Genomic DNA, 22,517 nt, shown 5'->3' with positions numbered 1-22,517 from the left:
AAGGAAAAAAATGAATGAAAACAGCATCTAATTGGAAAAAGAAAACAATCCTTTGTAATTGCATAAACACAAATGTAGTTTATAGCGATGTTTCTTTCATCATTACCTTGGAGTAGTTATAGACCAAAGATGAGTGAAAAATAAATCATCTTTGAGATGTCATATTCTCTTATTCTTTGAAATATCCATTCCTTCCCAACTCAAGCAGCACATGCTCTATTTGTACATGCCTCTGGAGTGAAACTTTCAACCCACATATTCTGAACACTTGTGGGAAGAAAACTACCAGTTCTGTAACCAGTTTTTATTTTTAATGTACTCCTTCATTCATCCACTTAGTCAATACACATTTATTGTATGCCTGAGTGCAGTCACTCTTCCAGCCTTCAGACCTGCACTGTCCAATACAGTAGCCATGAGTGGCGTGTAGCTTTTGAGTCCTTGCAATGTAGCTAGTCTGAGCTGAGATGTGCTGTGAGTGTGAAATACTATTGGCTTTTTTATATTTGGTACAAAAAAGGGATGCAAATTACTTATTAATACTTTCCATGTTGATTATACGTATATCAAAATAATAAGCAACATTTTGGACATGGGATTCAATAAGATATGCTATTAAAATTAGTTTCACCTATTTCTTTTTAGTTTCCTAATGTAGCTACTAGAAATGTTATATATTTACATATGTCTTGAATTTGTAATATTATATTTTAAAATAATATTATATACATAATATTATATAATACACAACATAATGTAGTACTCTGATATAGAGGTACAAAAAAAGAGCAAGAAGTTCACAAAGACTCTTGCCTTGACCAAACTTTAGTCAGGCTCCTCTGAGCTCTCTTCTTGACGAGGCCTCAATCTTGGTCCTCAGCCTGCCCCCCATCCTTGATATCTGATCAGGCTCCTCATCCCCCACATTTGATGTCTTTGGCCTGCCGTTAGCAAGAATCCCCCTACCCTTGTTGTCTGTTCTTAGTAATTTTCCATTCATTGACTCATCACTCTGTGGGTTGGCTATAAATCCCACTTGTTCTATTTGTATTTAGCGTTGAACACAATCTCTCTTCCCTATTGTAATACCCATATAAGCAATAGTCTTGAATAAAAAGTCTTCCTTACCATTTTAATAATTTTTTTCCTTAACAACAATCAAGATCTCTGCCCTTATAGAACTCATGCTTTCAGATAAAGGTGGTTGACAATAAATAGGTCAACCGGCTGAATGTGGTAAACGTGAAGGAAGTGAGAACTACTACTTCAGCTGGGGTGGTCGGAAACAGCCTCTGTGTGGAGGTGACATTTGTTGTTTCAAAAGATCCAGCCATGCAATGAACCTGGGGAAAAGCACTGGGGTTGAGGGAACAGCTAGCACAGAGCCCCGAGGGTGAAAGGAGTGTCATGAGCAAGCAGGTCAGGAACCAGAGAATAAGTAAAGGTTAGCCAGGGGTCATGGCACACAAATTGCTGGCCATGGTAAGAAGGATAGGTTTTGTTGTAAGTACAATGGGAAGCCACTTATTGTTTTAAACATGGAAATGACCTGATTTGACTGTGTTTCAAAAGTAAACCACTGGCTACAACATGAAAACAGACTAAAGGCAGCAAGAGTGGAAGCAGAGAAGGCGCTATAGCGCTTTTCAGGCAAGGGAGCAGGATGGCTGAGACAGGGTGGTGGTAGAGAGGGAGAGAAACATCGATGTCTGAGAGAAATATTGACCAGTTGGTTTTGCACCTGTAATGGGGATTGAACATGCAACCTAGGTATGTGCGCTGCCTGGGAATCGAACGTGCAACCTTGTTGGTGTATGAATAACGCTCAACCAACTGAACCAACTGACCAGGCAGGAGTCACATTTTATGCATAACCTTTAGTAAGTTATTTAAGCTTCCCTGTAAAACACATTATAAATAATAGTTATCTGGAAAGCTTGTTCTGAGAATCATATGTTGTAAGAACACTTAGCACATGGTAGGTACTTAAATGCTGCTTCTACTTTTCAAGTCCAAGTTGAATGGCTAATTAATAGTTGAGTTTTGTACTCATGTTGATGGATATGTACAATTGTGCTTTAACTCACATAAGGAAAAAATGCAATTGAGAAGTATTGCTTTCGTCAAGCTTCTGCTTTTATGGCCACTGAAGTGGGCCCATGTAACTCATGTCTTCCTGTGACAGAGTACAATGTTTTTAAGGCCGTGGCATCATAATAGGCTCTGAGAAACAGATCTGTAATGCTTTTCTCAAGTGCAATTTTTCTCCTCATGTCACACTGGTGCTGCTATCCGTGGTTATTGAATACTGGGGAGAAAAAGACATAGTGCTCACCATAAAGCATAAAGAATCAAATGGAACAGACTCCGAATTCAATATTGAATAAGGTAGGCATCTATTACCAAGGTTCTCAATAAAATTCATGTTTATAAAGATTCTCAAAAGTACAGTAGTTGATTCTGTATGCGAAGCAGAGACAGGACTTCATCCAAAGGCAAGTGGAAAGCTGAAGGACGATTGTAACCACATTTATAAAAGCAGGTAGATGATGAAATTAGTTTTTATTGGAAGATCTACTCATGAAATTTAGCATTTTTGAAAATCAGAAGATGATACAAAATAATGTTATTTGTTAAAATTTTTAACCCATCGATGATGCTTTACCCATCTTCCACTGACTGCATCTTACTCCCCAGCAATGGCACCAGCTATTCGCTTTGTTATTCCAATATTTTTTTTATTCAGGATTACAGATTGTATTGGTATAAGGAGATTAACATGATTATTTTAAGGACATCAGTTGCTGTAATTCTGATAAGGGATGTTTGAAAGACAATAATAAAGATGCAGAGGAAGAGACTAAACTCAATGATTAAAATCTACTTTCCTAAGATGACATAACCCCACAAAAACAAAGGAATGAATAGCTATTTCTATTAGAGGTAGACGTGTTTTATTTAACAGTTTCTAAAAACAGCAAATGTTTACATAGCTCTTACTGTATGTGAGTCACTGTTCTACATGTTTTACATAGGATAAGTCCTATAATCCTCAGCAAAAGCCTTTGAGTTAAGTATTATTAATATGAAGACCCCATTGTGCAAATGAAGAAACTGAGTCCAGAGAGTATAAGTAATGTACCGAGTAGTATGACAGCCAGGCAGTGGCTGAGCTGGGGTCTGAGCCCAGGTAGTCTGGCTTCAAAGGCCACATTAACAATGTTGCAAGTCTCCCTCTCAAGTCTGTTCTGAGATGCCACTGTTGAATGTGTCTCACAGTAGGCCACAATCAAAATCATTTAATTATAAACTAGAATGTCTTAAAGGTGGGGTCTTGTATTTTGAAGGCTAAATTGTAGCAATTCAAAAATTTGACAATTTCAATATATGTCTGCCATGCATTATTTAAACTATATATTTGGTATGCAATCTATAATAATAAAAGTGTAATATGCTAATTAGACCGGACAGCTGAACAACCTTCTGGATGTCCTTCTGGACGACCTTCCGGATGAAGCTGGGGCTGCGAGGGCTGAGTCCCTTGCACGAATTTTGTGCTTTAGGCCTCTAGTATTTAATACTTAAACTGTATGTGTTTAGTCAATACTGTTGGTCTAATACTCAAATATGCTAGAGATCAATCCACAGTTTATACACACACACACACACACACACACACACACACATACACACACACACAAACACACACAGGGAGGGAGGAGGAGGAGAGAGGGAGAGAGAGAGAGAGAGAAAGAGAGAGACTCAAGCTTGAACTTAAAAAGATGTCAGGGCCTTTTTTTGTCCTAACGACTAAGATTTGCCACTGGTATTTAGTTGGTGAGCTTCAAGGATGCTGGACATTCTGCTCTTGTAAGACAGTCCCACATGGCAAAGAAACGTCTTGCCCCAAATGCCAACATTATCCCCTTGAGAGAGATCGAACCACTGCACCCTCCCCTTTAAACAAGGTTTACACTTTCTGAAGTGAGCTTGCACATTTTGTAGGAAAGCTGGCACAGAAATCATTAAAAGATACATTTACATCAAGGTATATGTAATATGCAAGAATAAAGACTATAAAAAGGGCCTTTGGTTCATGTAGTAGAAATATTAAATTCTTCCAATTTTCTCTGACTTGGAAAGAAGCTGGAGTGAGCTGGCCCATTGATTTGATTCACTACACATCCTAACAGAATATTCCTGAAGTTATAATCCCCATCATGTCTTGACTTCGATTCAAATGGAAATAGCTATTATAATAGCCTTCATTCCCTACGAATGTGTACCTGTGCTTATGGAAAGTCAAAGTCACTGTCATAAGTGCTGAGTGATTTTTAGCTTGCAGAGTCTGTTTACTTTGGTATTGAGAAATAGACAATAACAAGGGTGGCCTGAGTTAGTGGGAAAATAAGAGACTTTTCAGTTAAACATGTAGGGTGAAAGGGGTTGATTTTTACCATTTTCTAAAAGAACATTGCTTAATTTCCCGAGCCTTTATTTCTTGACTCTGAAATAGTCTAGCTAGCCCATAAACCTAGGGTGAGGATCGAATTTCAAATTCCTCATGAAAACAGTTGATAAACAATAAACAACCACCATCAACGCTATAATAGCTGCACACTTGATTCTTCACTCCGATTTGTGGTAAAGGGGAAGGAGGAGAACTTCCATTACTTTCCTTATTTCTCTTTAGTCATGACTCCTAAATATCTTTGGCAAAATTAAGGAAAGGAAAATAATATCATCTACATATTAATTAACCAACTGAGAAAAGCTAGTCACTGTGCTTTGTCATGCTTTATGATGTGCCTAATGAGCTACACTAAACAATGATGTGGTTAAAGAAATGGCAGCCTGTGGCTGGGGCATGTGAAGGACACTTCCAAGATCCTCCTCAAAGTGGAATGGTCATCGCGCTCACCAGGCTGTGGGCTCTCACGACAAGTTGATCTACTCAGGTTTGGACTCATACAATGGCAGCCAGAGTGTTTGGGCATTTAATGGGCACTCAAGTACATCTGTGTATCAATTGATTAATTCTAAAAAGCCACGTCACCTTACTTTGAGACACCATAAAAGTTTCCCCCAAATCTTTAAGGTAATGTGAATGTATGTCAGGTTCCAATCCCTCAGGCCTCTTTCCAGCTTTATTCTCAAGTATTTGGGATAATCCTTTCTCTATTCCAATTCTAACATTATCTTAATAAACTTCTAAAAAATTTATTTTGCTTCTCTATCTCAGAAAGCCCACATAAATGTAGCTTGGTTATCTGTGCAACAATATAGTTAATTTTTTTCAACAGTACTACATTTCCTGTAAGGTAACATCTTTCCCATAATGAATGGTCAAAACCTTGGGTTATTTTTGAGTTTTCTGCCGGGAGCCGGTCCATCCTTGCTGCTTGACACGGACCCGCTGGGATTGGACCCCAGCAGTTTTCACTGCAATCAAGTACCAAATTGTATAGTCTACCTATGCAATATCATTGTTGTCCTCCCTTCCATCTCTGTTATCCTAATGCAGGCTCCATATACTTATATTTTAGACTATTTTAACAATCTCTCGGTTTTTAAAATGAAACATTAGCAAATAATTATTGAGAATATATTCACTCCAAAAAATTTATGAAGTACTAGGGATTTCAAAAAAGGTCTTTGCTTTCATGAAGAGTATGATAGAAAAACAAACAAACAAACAAACAAACAAACAAACAAACAAAAAACACAGGCAAAAGCCCCAATTCTCCATAAAACAAATCTTCATTTAACACAGCTTGGACCATATCTCTCCTCTGTTCAGAGGAGGAAGGACAAGCATCCTCACATACATACTAGTACCTTCCATACTGTGGCTCCAGCTGTATGCTGTATTCCTCTTTTATTGTCCCCACAATGCCTTACATGTAGCAGGAATCCCAGAAAACCTGGGTGGATGCTTTAAATTTCCTCATGCTTTCCAAATGTACAATCTTAACCTCTTTGAAGGAAATCTTAGTTATGGGGGCTTTAGGATCTATTCGTAGTTCATCACTTTATAGACTCTGAGAAGTGATTTTTCTCAGCTGGTGGCAGAGCTGGCACACAAACTGGACCCTGGCTTTCCACTCCGGAACTGGTACCACTGCATCAGGGACCTCCAATGACGGGGGCGGGGGGGGGGTGAATCAGAGGCTCCATTTAAATGTGTGGGCCCAGGGCTGTGACAGCGCAGGTCCTGATGTACAGCAGGAGGTAGAGAAGAGGCAGAGGCTCCCCTTGCTGCAAGCCACCGGTGCCGGCTCCTGTTCTCTGGTGTATAAATATGGCTTCAAAGGGGAGAGGAAAATGAAGGAGGGTCACACTGCAGATGCAAAGGTGGCTTCTCAGGAAGTAAATAAGAGTGAAGCCCTGGGGGTCAGGCCTCATGCCAGTGTTCACCACTAACTCTCCGGGCTTTGGAGGAACCCTCCACGCCACTGGGGTGAACCTCTTACTTTGTCCAAAGGCCCCAAAGACTGTAATGATCAGCCTCCCTTCCCACGCAATGACCTGCTACAGGCAAGATGGGGTTTGCTATAGAGGGATTTGATGCCTCTATGGCATTAAGGAATCAAATCTAGCTTTGTTATTCTTTTATCCATAAAGCAGGTAGTGTGGCCCTTCAGAGCCTTTCAAAAATGTTTTTCATGCAGGTGAAAAAATAAAATTGCGGGGGAAAAAACGATTCTCATTGTGGACACTTTCCCTGGTAAAGTTAGCGTATCTGTAGTAAGTGGTAAGGTTGATGACCTCAAGTAAGATTAATCTACATTTCAGAGAAAAACCCAGATTTGGGCCCTTAAATTTCATCAAAAGAATCTAAGTAAAGCTCCAGGAATAACTGTCATAAGGGGAAGGAGAGGAGATAGTAGGATCGGAGGGTGTTACAGGCAAGGGTATCCATGAGGTTGAGGAACTACGGCAGGGGAGGGTGAGCAACACAGATACACGTTTCCCTTCCTTTCTGCCTTTTCTTTTCACCACTGTGATCTTACCTTTACAGACCCTCAGTAGATGGAGATTTGGGGGAGGATGAAAAGTGACCCCTGGGTAAGAACACAGGCCACAGCAGAATGTAAGAAGCGAAAAGACAGAGAAAGGAAGACTAGACAAAGTGCAAGTCAGAAACAAGGAAGAAAGGGTTGTTAAGGGTAACACAACGGCTTTGAACTACACAGGTCCATGTGTACACGAATTTTCTTTTTATGTTTTTAATCTTTATTATTGAAAGTATTCCATATGTCCCTTTCTTCCTGCCACTGACCTCTTCTAGCCCGCCTCCTCCCCGCCAGGCCTTCACCACCCTATTGTCTGTATCCATGGGGTATGCATACATGTATGCAAGTTCTTTGGTTGATCTCTTCTCACCCACCCTCCCTCCCGTGTCTTCCCTCTGAAATTCGACAGTCTGTTCCATGCTTCTATGTCTCTGCATCTATTTTGTCCATCAGTTTATTTTGTTCATTAGATTCCACATATGAGTGCCATCATGTGATACTTACCTTTCTCTGACTGGCTTATTTCACTTAGCATAATAATCTCCAGGTCCCTCCATGCTGCCTCAAAGGGTAAGAGATCCTTCTTTTTTACAGCTGCAGAGTATTCCATTGTGTAGATGTACCACAGCATCTTTATCCACTCATCTGTTGATGGGTACTTAGGCTGTTTCCAAATCTTAGCTATGGTGAATTGTGCTGCTATGTGGATTGTTTTCAATAAATACCCGTACTATTTCTGATCTGTGGTTAGGAGCCCATGCATGTGGAGGGTCACCTGTAAACATTGATCTATGCCATTTTATTCAGAGTACTTGAGCATCCTTGGATTTTGGTACCCACAGAGGCAGTGTGTGTATGTGTGTGTGTGTGTGTGTGTGTGTGTGTGTGTGTTTCTGCACACACACACGCACACCGTGGAACCAACTAAGTTTTGGGGCAGTCAAAAGTTATATGCACATTTTCAACTGTGCAAGGTTTGGTACCACATTGTTCAACAGTCAACTGTATATAAAGTCAAGGAACAACCTGTAGTGAAATTAAAACCTCTGGGTCTCTACTAAGCCATGTGAAAAAATTGCCTTTATTCTTACACTGTAGTTGAATCTTAATAGCATCAGGTAGCCAACATATTTCAGTAGCAAAATGTAAAGTCTACTAGAAAAAAGAGAGTTGGGCTTACATCTTTTCCATTAATGCCAGCCAGACCTGGATCACCTTTTTCTCCTTGTTCACCCTAGAAAAAAACAATTTATACAATGAAAAATATTATATATATATATAAGAACCTTTACTAAGAAAAAACAAAAGAGTTACACTGTTTGGGTATTTATAAAAATGTGATTACATTGTTAATCCCTTGAAAGAAACATTTCCTTAAAAAATAATTCTGAGTTCTAGAATCAGAGAGGGGTTTAAAGGTCCAAGAAAAGCTGCATAAAAAATGATTAGAGTAGAAATAAAACAAGGATTATTTATTTGCCTCTATAAGCAATAAGGAACTTTCTGGAGGGCAATCTGGCAATATATATCAGGGTCTTAAATCTGTTCATTTCATTTGGCTCAGTGATTTCACTTCTAAGATTGTATCATAAGGAAATAATACGAGTAGAAAAAAGAAATACAGACTAGGTTATATTACTACAGTGGGTATAAAACTGGTAGAGGAATGGTACCCAATGGATCAATATCTCACACTTATCAAGTTCTCTTAATCTTGGCATCATTGACAATCCTTTGTTTAGGGCTCTCCTCTCCATTGTAGGATGTTTAGCATCATCTCTGGCTTCTATTCACTAGAGGCCAGTAGCCAGCCTCTCCCCCAGCTCCTCTACCCTCAATCTGGAAAAATAAAAATATCTCCAGACATTGCCAAATTTCCCACAGAGGGCAAAATTGCCTCCAGGTGAGAATCACTAATATATTATATATCATGAAGGCATATATAACAGATTTGTAATATGAAATGCTACAACAGACTGGAATTATATACTATAATAAACAACATGGACTTTATTAAGAATAAATGTGCAGTCTTGTATTTAATTTAATTCTGTATAGGTTAGAGAGCCCACTTAGAAATGAAAATATTAAAGGAGCAGAAGAAAATATAAGTGAACATAGCTTAGAGCTCATGGTAAGTAAGAGGTCTTTAAGCATGGAACCTAGAGAAGAAATTTATAATAGAAAAAATTATATATGTGACAAAATATTAATTATACTAGAGGCCCGGTGCATGAAATTCGTGCATGGGGGGGTCCCCTCAGCCCAGCCTGCACCCTCTCCAATCTGGGACCCCTCAGGGCATGTTCGAGTGCTGGTTTAGGCCCGATCCTGGTGGATTCATGCGTCCATTTCCTAGCCTATAGAGACAACTGCAAGGCATGTTCCCCATGATTCCTCAGAGGGTCCCCAGCATAACTCAGTCCCAGTTCCCTACAATGATAACCAGCTTAAAACATACCCTTTTATTAACTTTTTCTTGTTACTTGACTTATCCTCCCCACCTCTTAACATCTGATTCTTGAGATCCCTCTCAGATAAACTACCTGCCCCAAGCATTGTCTTGAACCTTGTTTCAGGGCAACCCAAGTGAAGGTGATGTCCATCAGCCCCCAATGTCTGCGTTTTTGTCCATACTCACGATCTATCCTTCAACTGCTCTGTTATCACTACTCTATACTAGTATACCCTGGATCTTCTCCATCTTCCCGGTGGCGCCAAGTTCAAAGAATCCAACTATCCATTTTCTCTCTTATTCCTAGGCTGTTAACTAATTCAGGAGAAAATTATATAATGGGGCAGTTAAGCACCATTATAAATTCATGATAACTAACCTCATTCTAGGTCGTTAAACTACTCTATTCCCTTCAAATCCTTAGTATTAGGGTTTCTGCTCTTACTCTCAGATGGCCATGCTTCCTACAGAGAAAGCAGAAGCCATCCAAGCTTTCCCCTTACTGCCTTGAAATCTATGAATTAACTTACATCTATACCACCATTCCCTCTATTCTTATGCATAGAAGAATTGTTTCATTCTCTCTTTAATACTTATCCCTCAACCTGTGCTTTCAATTCCATCTATTTCTTCTCATGCAATTTATGTTTAAACTAGAGGCCCGATGCGTGAAATTCGTGCATTGGGGCGGGGGGGGGGGAGGATGCCAGCGTCCCTCACCTCAGACTCTGGCCTGAGGCCCCTTGCCCTCCCCTCTCTTCACCTGGCCAAGCACACATGTTCAGCTTTAGAAATTATTTACTTACTGATGGTTAGTAAATAACTTCTAAAGCTGAACGCGTTGCTGCGAGCCCAGCGTTCCTCACCAGGGACTCCAGCCCCAGACCCCTCCCCTCCCCTACTTCAGTGTGTCGCAGATGCTGGGTTGGCATCACAGTGAGCCCAGCATCCCTCACCATGGACTCCGGCCCAAGGCCTCTCCCCTCCCCTCCTTCGGTACGGACGCTAGGCTCACATTGCTGCGAGCCTAGCATCCCTCGCCACGAACTCCAGCCCAATGCCCCTGCCCTCCCCTCCCTCCATCCGGCCAAGGCGCAGACACTGGGCATTCCTCGAGGCTGACTCTGGCCCAAGGCCCCTCTCTTCCTCTCCCTCCAGACGCTGGGCAAGCGTTGCTGGGGCAACACCGCCAGCGTCCCGCCCTGGCCACTATGGGCGCCACCATCTTTGTCACGGAGTGACGGTTAATTTAAATATTACTTTTATTAGTTAGGATTGATGCCCTTTCCTCTGAATCCTCAACATCCTTCCTCCTACTCACTTCTTTCCAACTACAGTGAAATGTGCAGTTTAATCTTTTATGGAAACAAAAATCCCTCACTTGCATCTCCTGTCAGTTTCTGCTTCATCTACCTCTGTCCATTTTCAGACAAACATTGAAGCAGACCTTCCAGACTTTCTTTGTCTGCATTTCCATTTGCCTCTCACTCACTTTCAAAGTCCACTCCCAGATTGCCCTGTACCCTTCCTGCTCTCAGAAGCTGGTCATTCCAAGGTCTCAGGTGCCACTATTAGACACCTTTTGGTGTATTTTCTTCTTTGAGCCACTTATAGCATTTAGTATCTTTTATTTTGACCAGCACCCTCTGAGCAATACTTGCTTGCTGAGACACTATAATATTTGGTGTTTTTTTTCTTTCTACTTCTATAGCCACATTTTCTCATTTTCTTTTGTGCTGGGTGCTCTAGGCATTTCTAGTCCATAGGGATCTGTACCAGGTTCTTAAATTTTCCCTTTCAATGGACTTTCTCTAGGTATCTTCTCCACTTTTATAATTATAGTGACCATGTATATGCTAATGAGTCTCAAATTCCTACTTCCAGACTAGATATCTTTTTTTATTTTTAAAGTACAACTTATACACCATAATAATGACATGTTTTACATGTACAGTTCAATGAGTTTCATTACAATTATTTCATTGTGCAACCATCACCACAATTCAGGATTAAAATATTCCCATCATGCAGAAAGTTTTCTTGTGTCAAATTTGTAGTCAGTTGCCCATCATATCTACAGCCCAGGCAATCACTGATACACTTTCTCTCTCTCTCTCTCTTTTTTTCTTTCTAGAAATTTCATATACAATATGCAGCCTTTCTTGGTCTGGCTTCTTTGATGCAGCATAGTGGTTTTGAAGATTACCCATGTTGTTACAAGGATAAGTAGTTCATTACTAATTTCTGAGCAGTATTCTTTGTATGGATATATGTGCGGCATTTTGTTTATCCATTCACCAATTTCCCATATTTAGCTATCCTATATAATAAAGGGCTAATATGCAAATCAACCAAACAGTGGAACGACTGGTTGCTATGATGCGCACTGACCACTAGAGGGCAGACATTCAATGCAGGAGCTGCCCCCTGGTGGTCAGTGCGCTCCCACAGGGGAGCGCTGCTCAGCGAGAAGCTGGGCTCATGGCTGGCAAGTACAGAGACAGTGGCGGCAGTCTCTCCCGCCTCCACAGCAGCGCTAAGGATGTCCGACAGTCGGACATCCCCCGAGGGCTCCTGGACTGCAAGGGGGTGCAGGCCAGGCTGAGGGACCCCACTCTTCCCCGAGTGCATGAATCTCGTGCACCAGGCCTCTAGTTCTAAATAAGGTTGCTATGGACAATGACATACATGTATTTCAACTTCTCCTGGGTAAATAAATATCCTGGAGTGTAATTACCAGATCATATAATAAGTGCATGTTTAACTTTTTAGGAAACTTCCAAACCTATTTCCAAAGTGCCTGTATCATTTTACATTACCATCATCAGCATATAAGGGTTTCAAATTTCTACTAATCCTCACCAACAGTTGGTATTGTCAGTCTTATTTTATTACAGCCACTCCAGTGGGTGCAAAGTGATACCTCACTGCAGTTTTAATTTGCATTTTCTTAATGATTAATGATTTTTTTCATGTGCTTATTAGCCATACACATATTTTCTCTGATGAAGTGCACATTCAAATCTTTTGCTCATCTTTAATTAATTTGCCTAACTTATTATTGAGTTGTAAAAGTTTTTTACATATTATTTATACAAGTTCTTTAGATATTATCAGATATATAATTTGCAAATATTTTCTCCCAAAATATAGTTTGGCTTTTTATTTTTGCAATGGTATTTTTAAACTTTAAAATCTTCTACATCTTTATTGAGGCATAATTGACATACAATAAACTGCACATATATGATGTATATAACTTGATAAGTTTTGATATATGTATTTGCCCATCAAAACATCAAATTAAATAACAAACATTTCCAAGAATTTAAAACTTTTTTTTTGCTTTTGCATTTCCTTAATGACTAATGTTGAGCACTTTTTTCATGTGTTTATAGAGAGTGTTTATTTAAATTATTTATTCATTTTTTAAAAATAGGATTTTTAGAGTTATTTATATATTTTGATAAAAATCCTTTAATGATATATGTAATTTGCAAAGATTTTCTCCCAATGTAGTTTGTTTTTTCATTCTTTTAGCAGAGTCTTTAAAAAAATGATTTTAAGTTTTTATAAACTCTAACATATCAACTTTTTCTTTTATGGATTATCTTTTTAGTATAATATCTAACACTTTATTTATAAATAAATTTAGTTATTTTATAAAGTGGCTATATGCACCTATAATGAATAATGTGACAGATATGAATTGAAATTCTTTTATTTAAAAAAAGAAATATTTAATTGTTCCAACAGTTTTGTTTAAAAAAACTATCCATTATCTAGTGAATTGTCTTTGTACCTCTTTTAAAAGTAAGTTGTCCATCTATATGTGGGGTTATTTCTGGGCTCTATTCTTTTCCATTTGTCTATTTGTCTATCTTTACACTAACATGACACTTTCTTTATTACTTTATCTTTATGGTAAATATTAAAATCAGATAGTATTAGTCCTTCAGATTTTTCTTTAAAAGTTGTTTTGGTTATACCAGGTTATTTGTATTTCCACATGACTTATTTTTATATTATTTTATTTTTATAAGAGACAAAGGAGGAAATTGTTAAAGATACCTGCTATTCCATTTTCACGTAGGGAAACTGAGTCTGAGACAAGACCCCCAGCCCGGTGCTGAGAGAGCCAAGCTGTTCCATCCACGACACATGATTTTCACCTCCATGACAGAGCTGTCTTCACTGGGGCGTAGGAGATGATTTTTAGAATACTCAATACATTTAAATGGATATCAAATTCACTAATGCATCATCTAAAATACAGCCTCCTTTGATTTTTTTCCTCCTTTAATTCTTTACCTGTTTGGTTTAATCTTTGATTATACCACTTTGCTGGACTTAAAACTCTATCTCCCAAGAGCTTTAATCATGTCTCCACATAGCTTCTCTCACCACATAGGAGAGGATTAAAGATGAAGAGCAGCAACAGGCTTGATGAGGTTTAACCTAGTCCTGCAGAGAGCAGCTCAACTTGCCTTGGCCACGGCAAAGCCTTTCTCCCTGCCTCTCTCTCCACAGATCCCTGCAGTTTTGCACAGATCCCTGGGTTCCAAAGGGCCATGCTAGAATTTAAATCACCCGCGGCAGTGGTTCTCAACCTTCCTAATGCCGCAACCCTTTAATACAGTTCCTCATGTGGTGGTGACCCCCAACCATAAAATTATTTTCTTTGCTATTTCATACTGTAATTTTGCTACTGTTATGAATCGTAATGTAAATATCTGATTGCAGGATGTATTTAGGCGACCCCTGTGAAAGGGTCGTTCGACCCCCAAAGGGGTCGTGACCCACAGGTTGAGAACCGCTGACCTGAGGAGTGGGTCTGCATTCTCCTTATTCACTGGTTTATCTCTAGCTCCTAGCGCAAGAGCTAAACTAGCACTTTCTTGCCCTGGCCAGTGTGGCTCAGTTGGTTGGAGCATTATTCTGCACACAAAAGGTGGTGGGTGCCATTCCCGGTCAAGGCACATGCTCAGGTTGCAGGTTCGATCCCTGGTCAGGGCACGTGTGGGAGGCAGCCAATTGATGTTGATGTCTGTCTGTCTGTCTCTCTTTCTCTACCCCTTCCTCTTTCTAAAATCAGTTAAAAAAATAAAATGAACTACCGTAGTTTCTCAATTAATGATTACTGAATGGATTCATAAATTAATAGAATGGCCCTAGCCAGTTTGGCTCAGTCTATAGAGTGTTGGCCCGCAGACTGAAGGGTCCCAGATTTGATTCAGATCAAGGACACATACCTTGGTTGCAGACTCGATCCCTGGTCCTGGTCATATGTGTGGGAGGTCACCAATCCATGGGTAGCCCCCATGTGTCTGTGTGTCTCTCTCTCCCCTCCCTTCCTCTCTCTCAAAAATCAATGGAAAAATATCCTCCAGTGAGGATTAACAACAACAAAAAATAGAATGGATTTTAAAAATCTGACAAGGAAGCTTAGCTCCATTGTCCCTGAAAATTCTTTTGACTTGATGGGCCCACAGCACTGGAAGCCAAGATTTCTGAATGGCATTTTGCTCAGCTGTAGACCTCAGAAGATAGTCTCTGTCCTTTTAGCTCTGGGTGGGGAGGGGGCATTATGGTGATTGTGAATAAATACATAAATATAAATATATATAATCATAAATTCTCCTTGAATTGAAATTTAATGTCCCATTAATCCCATTTTAAAGATGAAAAAAAGGCATGAACATCTAAGTCAAGTATTTAAAGCCACACATGAGTGACTTGCAGGGTAGGTGTCCGGCTGACAGACATGGAGGCTCTACTGCCCAGTTTTCTTCTAAGAGTTAGTAAATTGCCCATATGACTTTGGATCACATTTAATGTAATTTTGGTATGGAGGCTACCCATGTGCAAAAAAAAATAATAATAATAACTTCAGTCCATAAATCTCATCCTACAAGAAAAAGAACTCAAATGAAATTTAGACTCAAATATAAATCTAAAACTATAAAATTTCTAGAACGAAACATAGAAGAAATCCTTTGTGACCTTGGGTTAGGTAAAGGTTTTTATTTTGTTATTTAATTTCCATGTGCCTCATATCATTTTAATTCCTTTGTTCTTTTTTCACTGCCTTCATTTTATTAAAAATATTTTTAGCATGCCATTTTAGTTTTCTCTTATGAGTAGCTTTTGTGAGAGTTTTAAAATTATTTGCTCTAGCACTTACAATATGCATCTTTAACTTATCACAATCTATTTCAGCTAATACTGACTTAATTTCAGTATACTATGGCAAATTTGCTACAATTAAGCTTCATTTCCTTCCCCTTTTTGTGTATTACTATTGTAACATATATTATATCCACCTGCTATAAATCTAACAGTACAGTGTTATAGTTCTGCTTTAAAATATGCTTTTAAGGAAATTAAAAGAAGAAAAGAGAATAAAAAGGTATACATTTATACACACACACACACATGCATTCAAATACAGAATACAGAATCTTTTACATTTACCCATATATTTACAATTTCCAGTACTTTCCCTTCCCTCTTATTCATTCAAATTACTATCTCTTATCATTTATTTTCAGCCTGAAAGATTTCTTTAGTAACTCTTATAGGTCATGTCTGCTAGCAAAAATTCATTTTACTTTTTGTTATTTGGAAATCTCTTTATTTTTGCCTTCATCTTTGAAAGATATTTTCACTGGATAGAGAATTTTTGGTTGACAATTTCTTTTTGAATATGTCATTTTTACTGTTTTCTGGTCTCCACAGTTTCTAAAGAGACATTAGCCACTATTATTATTGTGATTCCATGTACGTGATGTTTTTCTCTTGGTGCTTTCAAGATTTACTGTTTGTCTTTGGCTTATCAGCAGTTTCACTATGATGTGTCTAGATGTGGTCCTCTTTGTGTTTATCCTACTTGAGTTCTATTGAGTTTCTTGGATCTAGAGACTAGTATTTTTCATCAAATTTTGGAAGTTTTTGGCTCTTGTTTGTATCTTATTTATCTCTTTCCCCTCCTCCTGGGACTCCCATGACATAAACTGATTTCCTTGGGATCACTCCTGTGTCCAAATAGTTTAGTCATCATCCAAGGGTTTAGACAGAAGTTGTGTTCTAGCACCTCAAGTCCATAAGGATCCCACCCTTTTCTGATCAATCTGTGGATGGGCTGGAGAATTAATTTTATGTTGTAGCCCTTTGTCTGATCTTTCTTTTCACTTCTTTGCTGGGCTTATTCAGATGTCCCCTGCATATGTACATGGTTTCCCAGTCATCCTTTTACCCTGTTAGATTACATATATATTTTATGTAAAATGCAAATATATTTTATATTATATATGAGAGCAATATAAACTCTAAGAAAATAAATTTATAAATTTTATAAGAAGACTATGAAACATATTGTTCTCAGCCCTATTGGAATATAAATAAATCTACTTAGTTTAGGAGATCAGAAACAAAACACATTTCTTTGGTGAATTATTAAGGTGTAAAGATTTAAATAAACTTACATAATTAGTTCTTCAGTAATTTAAACTATTAAAATATTTTGTTGATTATAAATACACACACATAGTATACTAGTGACCCATATATATAAATTAATCAAAGAAGTTATAAAACAGAACTTTTCTAAATAAATTATTTTCTAAGATAAAGGTATCTGTGACTTATACCTTATAACAGATAATAATTTACTGCTTTGTTGTTGTTATTTATGATGATGAAAAATAAGTGACTAAGTATGTCTCTGGCATCTAAATATATACTGAGAAACATGATAGATTTTCAAAAACTGTCAAGCCAGAGCTTGAGGTTCTAACTGTGATCTACTGAACTGAGTCTGGCACTTGGAAACAGGAGGTCTGAGTCTAATAACATGTCTGTCTCTGCAGCTGTGTGAATCTTCATAGTCTTTCCCATTATTGGCCTTTTGGGATTTTAACTGGCAAAAGCAACTAACTTCTTTTTAAAAAAATATATATTTTATTGATTTTTTTACAGAGAGGAAGGGAGAGGGAGAGAGAGTCAGAAACATCGATCAGCTGCCTCCTGCACACTCCCCACTGGGGATGTGCCCGCAACCAAGGTACATGCCCTTGACCGGAATATAACCTGGGACCCTTCAGTCCGCAGGCCGACGCTCTATCCACTGAGCCAAACCGGTTAGGGTGCAACTAACTTCTAAACCTACCTAAATAGTATTGTTATAATGCTGAGATGAAAAAAAATTATATGTAAGGTGCTATATTATGAATTACATGGAGGAGGTCAATGGGGGCAGGGGAGGAGACACCTGTAATACTGTCAACAATAAAAATAACTTTAAAAAATAAAACATGACTTAACACATACAGGATGCATAAAAATAAAGGCTGAGATAATTTTGTGTTTAGAGACCAATGCCCCTGCTTTATAAAGCTTCAAAATGACTGTCTTGATAGACTTACTTATTATGTCACAAATTGAAATTCTTTTATCTAAATGGATTACAGCCAAGATTACTCACCTAATTGCTTTTGTGACATAAATCTAATTAAGTTATCTCTCCAAGGGGAAGAACTTAATCTAACAAAATAACTTCTATAAAATCAGTCATATCAATTTCCTTTAGTAACTAAACATGCAGATATATTAATAATTAAGATTATAAACTTATTGTGGTTCATATTTTGTATATGAAGAACAAATAGTTTTTCAAGAAACACTCTCTACAACTCAACCATAGGAAGACAAACAATCCAATTAAAGAAATAGAAATAGTCCAAATGCTAGCAAGATGGTATGCTACAGCCCACCCTCCCATTTAGCTTAAAATTGTGGTCACTACTTTAGGTATGACAAATAATATGACCCAAAGTATTTTCAGATTAGCTGAGGGGGCAGTTTGGGGAGAGGAGAGGCAAGGAGAGGGGAGGGGAGGGAAGGGGAGGGAGAATGAATGAATCCTGGGAAATGTGATATAACAAGAGAGTGCCTCTTTAGGAAAGCCAGGCCTAAGGTGATGTCTGAGCAGGTGAATGGAGCATGAGCAGGGAGTGGCAGGATGTGAGGTATGCTGATGTAGGCCCGCTCCTCATCGGTCTGGTCTGCCTCTCCTAAGATGCACATAGGGCAGAGACACACATTAGGTCTCCCAAAAGTACTTCAGAATAAAACATCATCAAGAGGAATTTCGAATTAAAAAATGGCATTTTAAATGAGAGTCCTGGCTGATTTGGAACTCATTCCATATCTAGAGTGAATTCTCAAAATTGCAAAGTCACCTGGGAATTAGGGTAAAAATTTCTGCATTATAATAATATATGTAATAATATTTCAGGCCCTTTTCCAAATTCTCTATGTCATTTCATTTTGCTGATGAGGAAAGAAGATGAAACTTTATACTCATCGGAGAGAGACAGTTCGTTCTGTCACGGCTGCTGCCTGGGAATCCAGTGAGAATGACCGATCTAGAAGGGAACTGTCCACACTCATCACAGGCAAATCGAAACGAGGTCCAAGGACCCATTCCTCTCATGCTGTCTGTAACTTGCTTTTTGTTTGACCAGGATGCATGGACTAGAGAGTTTTCTTCTCTGTTTGCCTTGGCATTAAATCTATAAACTTTCTACGAGGTCTCACTCAATTAGAGTCAGCAAGATTTATAGAGGGAAGAATTTAACACCAGTAAAAACTTTCAGGGCTTCAGTTTCCTTATCGATAAACTTGCCTAATAATGTCATCTATCTCTTGGCATTATTTTGAGCTGCTGCCTGAGAAATGTGTTTGTAAAGTGTGCATAAGTGTTACTTATTTCTGTTAAATCAAAACATGAATCAATGTAACCTTATAAAACTGATCATTGTGATTATATAAGAGAATATCCCTACTTTTAGAAAATACACAATGAAATATTTAGAGATAAAGGGCCATGACATAAGTGACATTCTCAAATTACTGGTATATATATTTGTTTATATATAAGTATATATAGTTATACATATAAATATGAGAGGGAGGGAAGTAGGGAGAGAGAGAGAGAGAGAGAGAGAGAAAACACAAATGATTTATCATTTGAGTTAAAGGTTATATGGATGGCTTCTGTACTATTTTTTTTACAATTTTTACTAATATTACTATTACAAAGTTTGTGGCTTAATTTAATTTTACTCATTGAATCTTGACTGAGGAAAAGCAATCCAATTATACATGCAAGACCAGAAAATGTCTTAACCGACCTTAGAATCTCTAACCCCATACTAAGTAAAATTATTCCCATTAAATTCTTGAAAGGCTTATAAGTTTACCTGACTAAGGTAGTATAAAGTAGTCAGAGAAATTGATCACATAACAACTCTATGCAATGCCTTATGCCAAGCACTGGGGATATGAGGACTCAACGTTGCTATTTAGAGAAGACCAGCCTCTGATTATTGACAAAGGAGCCCACAACTTTGAGAGCCACAGGGATTCAGTGGTGAGGTAGGTACTGTGGTCATCTGTGGTCAGAAACTCTTCGTGTTGGACATGAAAACTAAGTTAGGCTTTGAAATATAATTAGGACTTAAAATGATGTGCAGGAGCCTGGACCATGTTATCCTAAAGCAGTGGTCAGCAAACTCATCAGTCAACAGAGCTAAATATCAATAGTACAATGATTGAAATTTCTTTTGAGAGCCAAATTTTTTAAACTTAAACTATATAGGTAGGTACATTGTTATTAACTTAATTAGGGTACTCCTAAGGCTTAGGAAGAGCCACACTCAAGGGGCCAAAGAGCCGCATGTGGCTCACGAGCCGCAGTTTGCCGACCACAGTCCTAAAGGATAGAGAGGAGTTGTCAAAGATGCCTGGTTCATGTCAAAGGGATTCAGAAGCTAAATGGAAGAGGTTCCTACTGACCAAGAGTGAGACAATTTGAGGTCAAATAGGAAAATTACAATATATTTAAATATGTTCATAATACTAAAAAATAAACAAATGAAATAAAACATAATTGGTAACCATTGAAAGATACTAGAGAATCAGCTCATTATTTTGAAAAATGGTTTATCAATGGAAAGAATAAAATGTTTATCAGGACTTTCCTTTGTGAACCATACCACTGGGTAATCAGAGAATAGATGAGGGAAAGTTTTCCCTCTAGACATATTCCAGCTAATAAATGTAGTGGAAGTGATAAAGTTAAAATATTGTTATTTTTCAACCCTAAGTGAGTTAATGAGTGTAGGTATTGATGATCAATGGCTGCTATCATCACAAAAAGAAATTTTCCAACGTTAGGTCACTTACGATACAAGAATGCCCCACCACTTATGAAGTAGTCTTGCCAAAAACATCATACTTAAATCTGATCTAACTATTCATTTAAAGGAAACACAGAGATGAGGAGAACATATTAAATTACATCATGGAGAAGTAATAAAATCCAGACTGGGAAATTCTTCAAGACAAACAACACTGCTTCCTTAACAAATAATTTAATGAAAGCAAACAAGACAACAGAGACAGAAGGGGATATTACAGATTAGTAGACACATAAAAGCACAGGAACCAACGGGAATGTGTGAGCCTTTATTTGGATCCTGACTAAAGCAAATTGTTTAAAAAATTAATGACTTTTATTATACTGTTGGAAATCCAAATACCAAATGACTATTTAATGACATTAAGAAATGACTGTTAAAGAGGGAAAGGGGGGTGGGGAGGTAGGAGAGGGTAAAGGGCGGATAAGTGGTGATGGAAGGACACTTGACTGAGGGTAGTGAACACACAATACAATGTACAGATGTAGAATTGTATACCTGAACCCTATATAGTTTTATTAACCTAAAGGATATAGGTTAATAAATAAATTCAATAAAAATTTTAAGAAGCCTAAAAAAAAGGAAATTACTGTTAAATAGTACAGAGGTTATATAAGAAAATGTTCTTACCATTTAGAGATACATATTAGACTGTCTGGAATTGCTTCAAAATCATAAAGAAAGAGGTCTAGCTGAAACAAGATTGGCCATGAGTTGAGCTAGTTGGTGTATACATAGGGATTCCTTATCCTATTCTATATACTACTGTTTGTTTGAAATTGTCTTTAACAAATTCTTTAATATGCCTGCCTATAGGTTCTTTATTTTACATAAAGATAAGTGAAGTATATTTTTCATGCCCACAAATAAAGAGATGTGTTATTTATACATATCTTTAATTAAACTTTTTAATACCTAAATAAAAACTTGCTTAAAGGGTAAAGCCCTAGAAATTAAAGTGATTCATTCACAAATGACGTCTAGCATTAGATCTTATAAGCTTGAGACACGATTCTCAGAGCTTTAATTTATTTACCTCACCATAGCACCATGGATTAAGATCATGTCCCCAATTTTTAGCTAATAAGTTGGCAGAGCCAGGGTTTGGACCCAGGCAGTTCTACTCTATGGCTCAGGCTCTTAAACTTTAGTCTACATTTAAATTATGTACCTAATTATTGGTCAAGTTCCCATGTTTTAGGCAGGATCTAGGTCAAAAGGAATGAGGGGAGGCTACTCCAGAACAAGGGAAAGGTAAAGTAAAGGCACAAAGATAAGGACCAGCAAGTTACTTGGTTTGAGGCAAGCACAGGATTCTAAACAAGAGAAATGCTGTGAAATGAAGTTGGAAAGTCAGACAAGACTGGATTGTGACCTACCATGGAGGACAAGTTAGTGGCGTCAGGACAGCCTTCTATAACCATTTGGGAGGCACTGACTCTTGGAGCGGAAGATTGACACTATACTTTTTGGAGATTAATGGAGCTTAATCTGCAGGAGGAATTATTGGGAGGGTTGAGATTAGAACTAGGAATTAAGTTAGGCGGCTACTCCAACAGGTTAGTCAAAAGCAAGGAAGGCTGGAATTTAGGGTCATTGTGTGTGGGAATGAAAAAGGGCAACTATAAGAAATGAGATGCTACAGAAGCAAGAGACAGAGAGAAATAAGAGTTAACAGAAATGACAAGTTTGGGGCCTGGGCAAAACTTGGGAGGATGGTGATGTCATCACCACTAACAGAAAAGAGCAAAATGCAGAAAGAGAACCAGATGTGAGAGAAAAGAG

General features: G+C 38.1%; 1 protein-coding gene across 1 annotated transcript in view; it reads right to left on the bottom strand.

The window, feature by feature from the left end:
* COL19A1 (collagen type XIX alpha 1 chain) overlaps positions 1 to 22,517 on the bottom strand; it is a 277,248-nt gene that overhangs the window by 158,700 nt on the left and 96,031 nt on the right. The window contains 1 exon segment of the mRNA XM_023754306.1: positions 8,197 to 8,250. Within this exon segment, the coding sequence (XP_023610074.1) occupies positions 8,197 to 8,250 (54 nt within the window).

Source organism: Myotis lucifugus, unplaced genomic scaffold, assembly GCF_000147115.1.
Source record: "Myotis lucifugus unplaced genomic scaffold, Myoluc2.0 scaffold_59, whole genome shotgun sequence".
In the NCBI taxonomy this organism is placed as follows: Eukaryota; Metazoa; Chordata; class Mammalia; order Chiroptera; family Vespertilionidae; genus Myotis; species Myotis lucifugus.
Note: the sequence above shows the minus strand (reverse complement) of the source record. Positions and strands in the feature narration are given on the sequence as shown.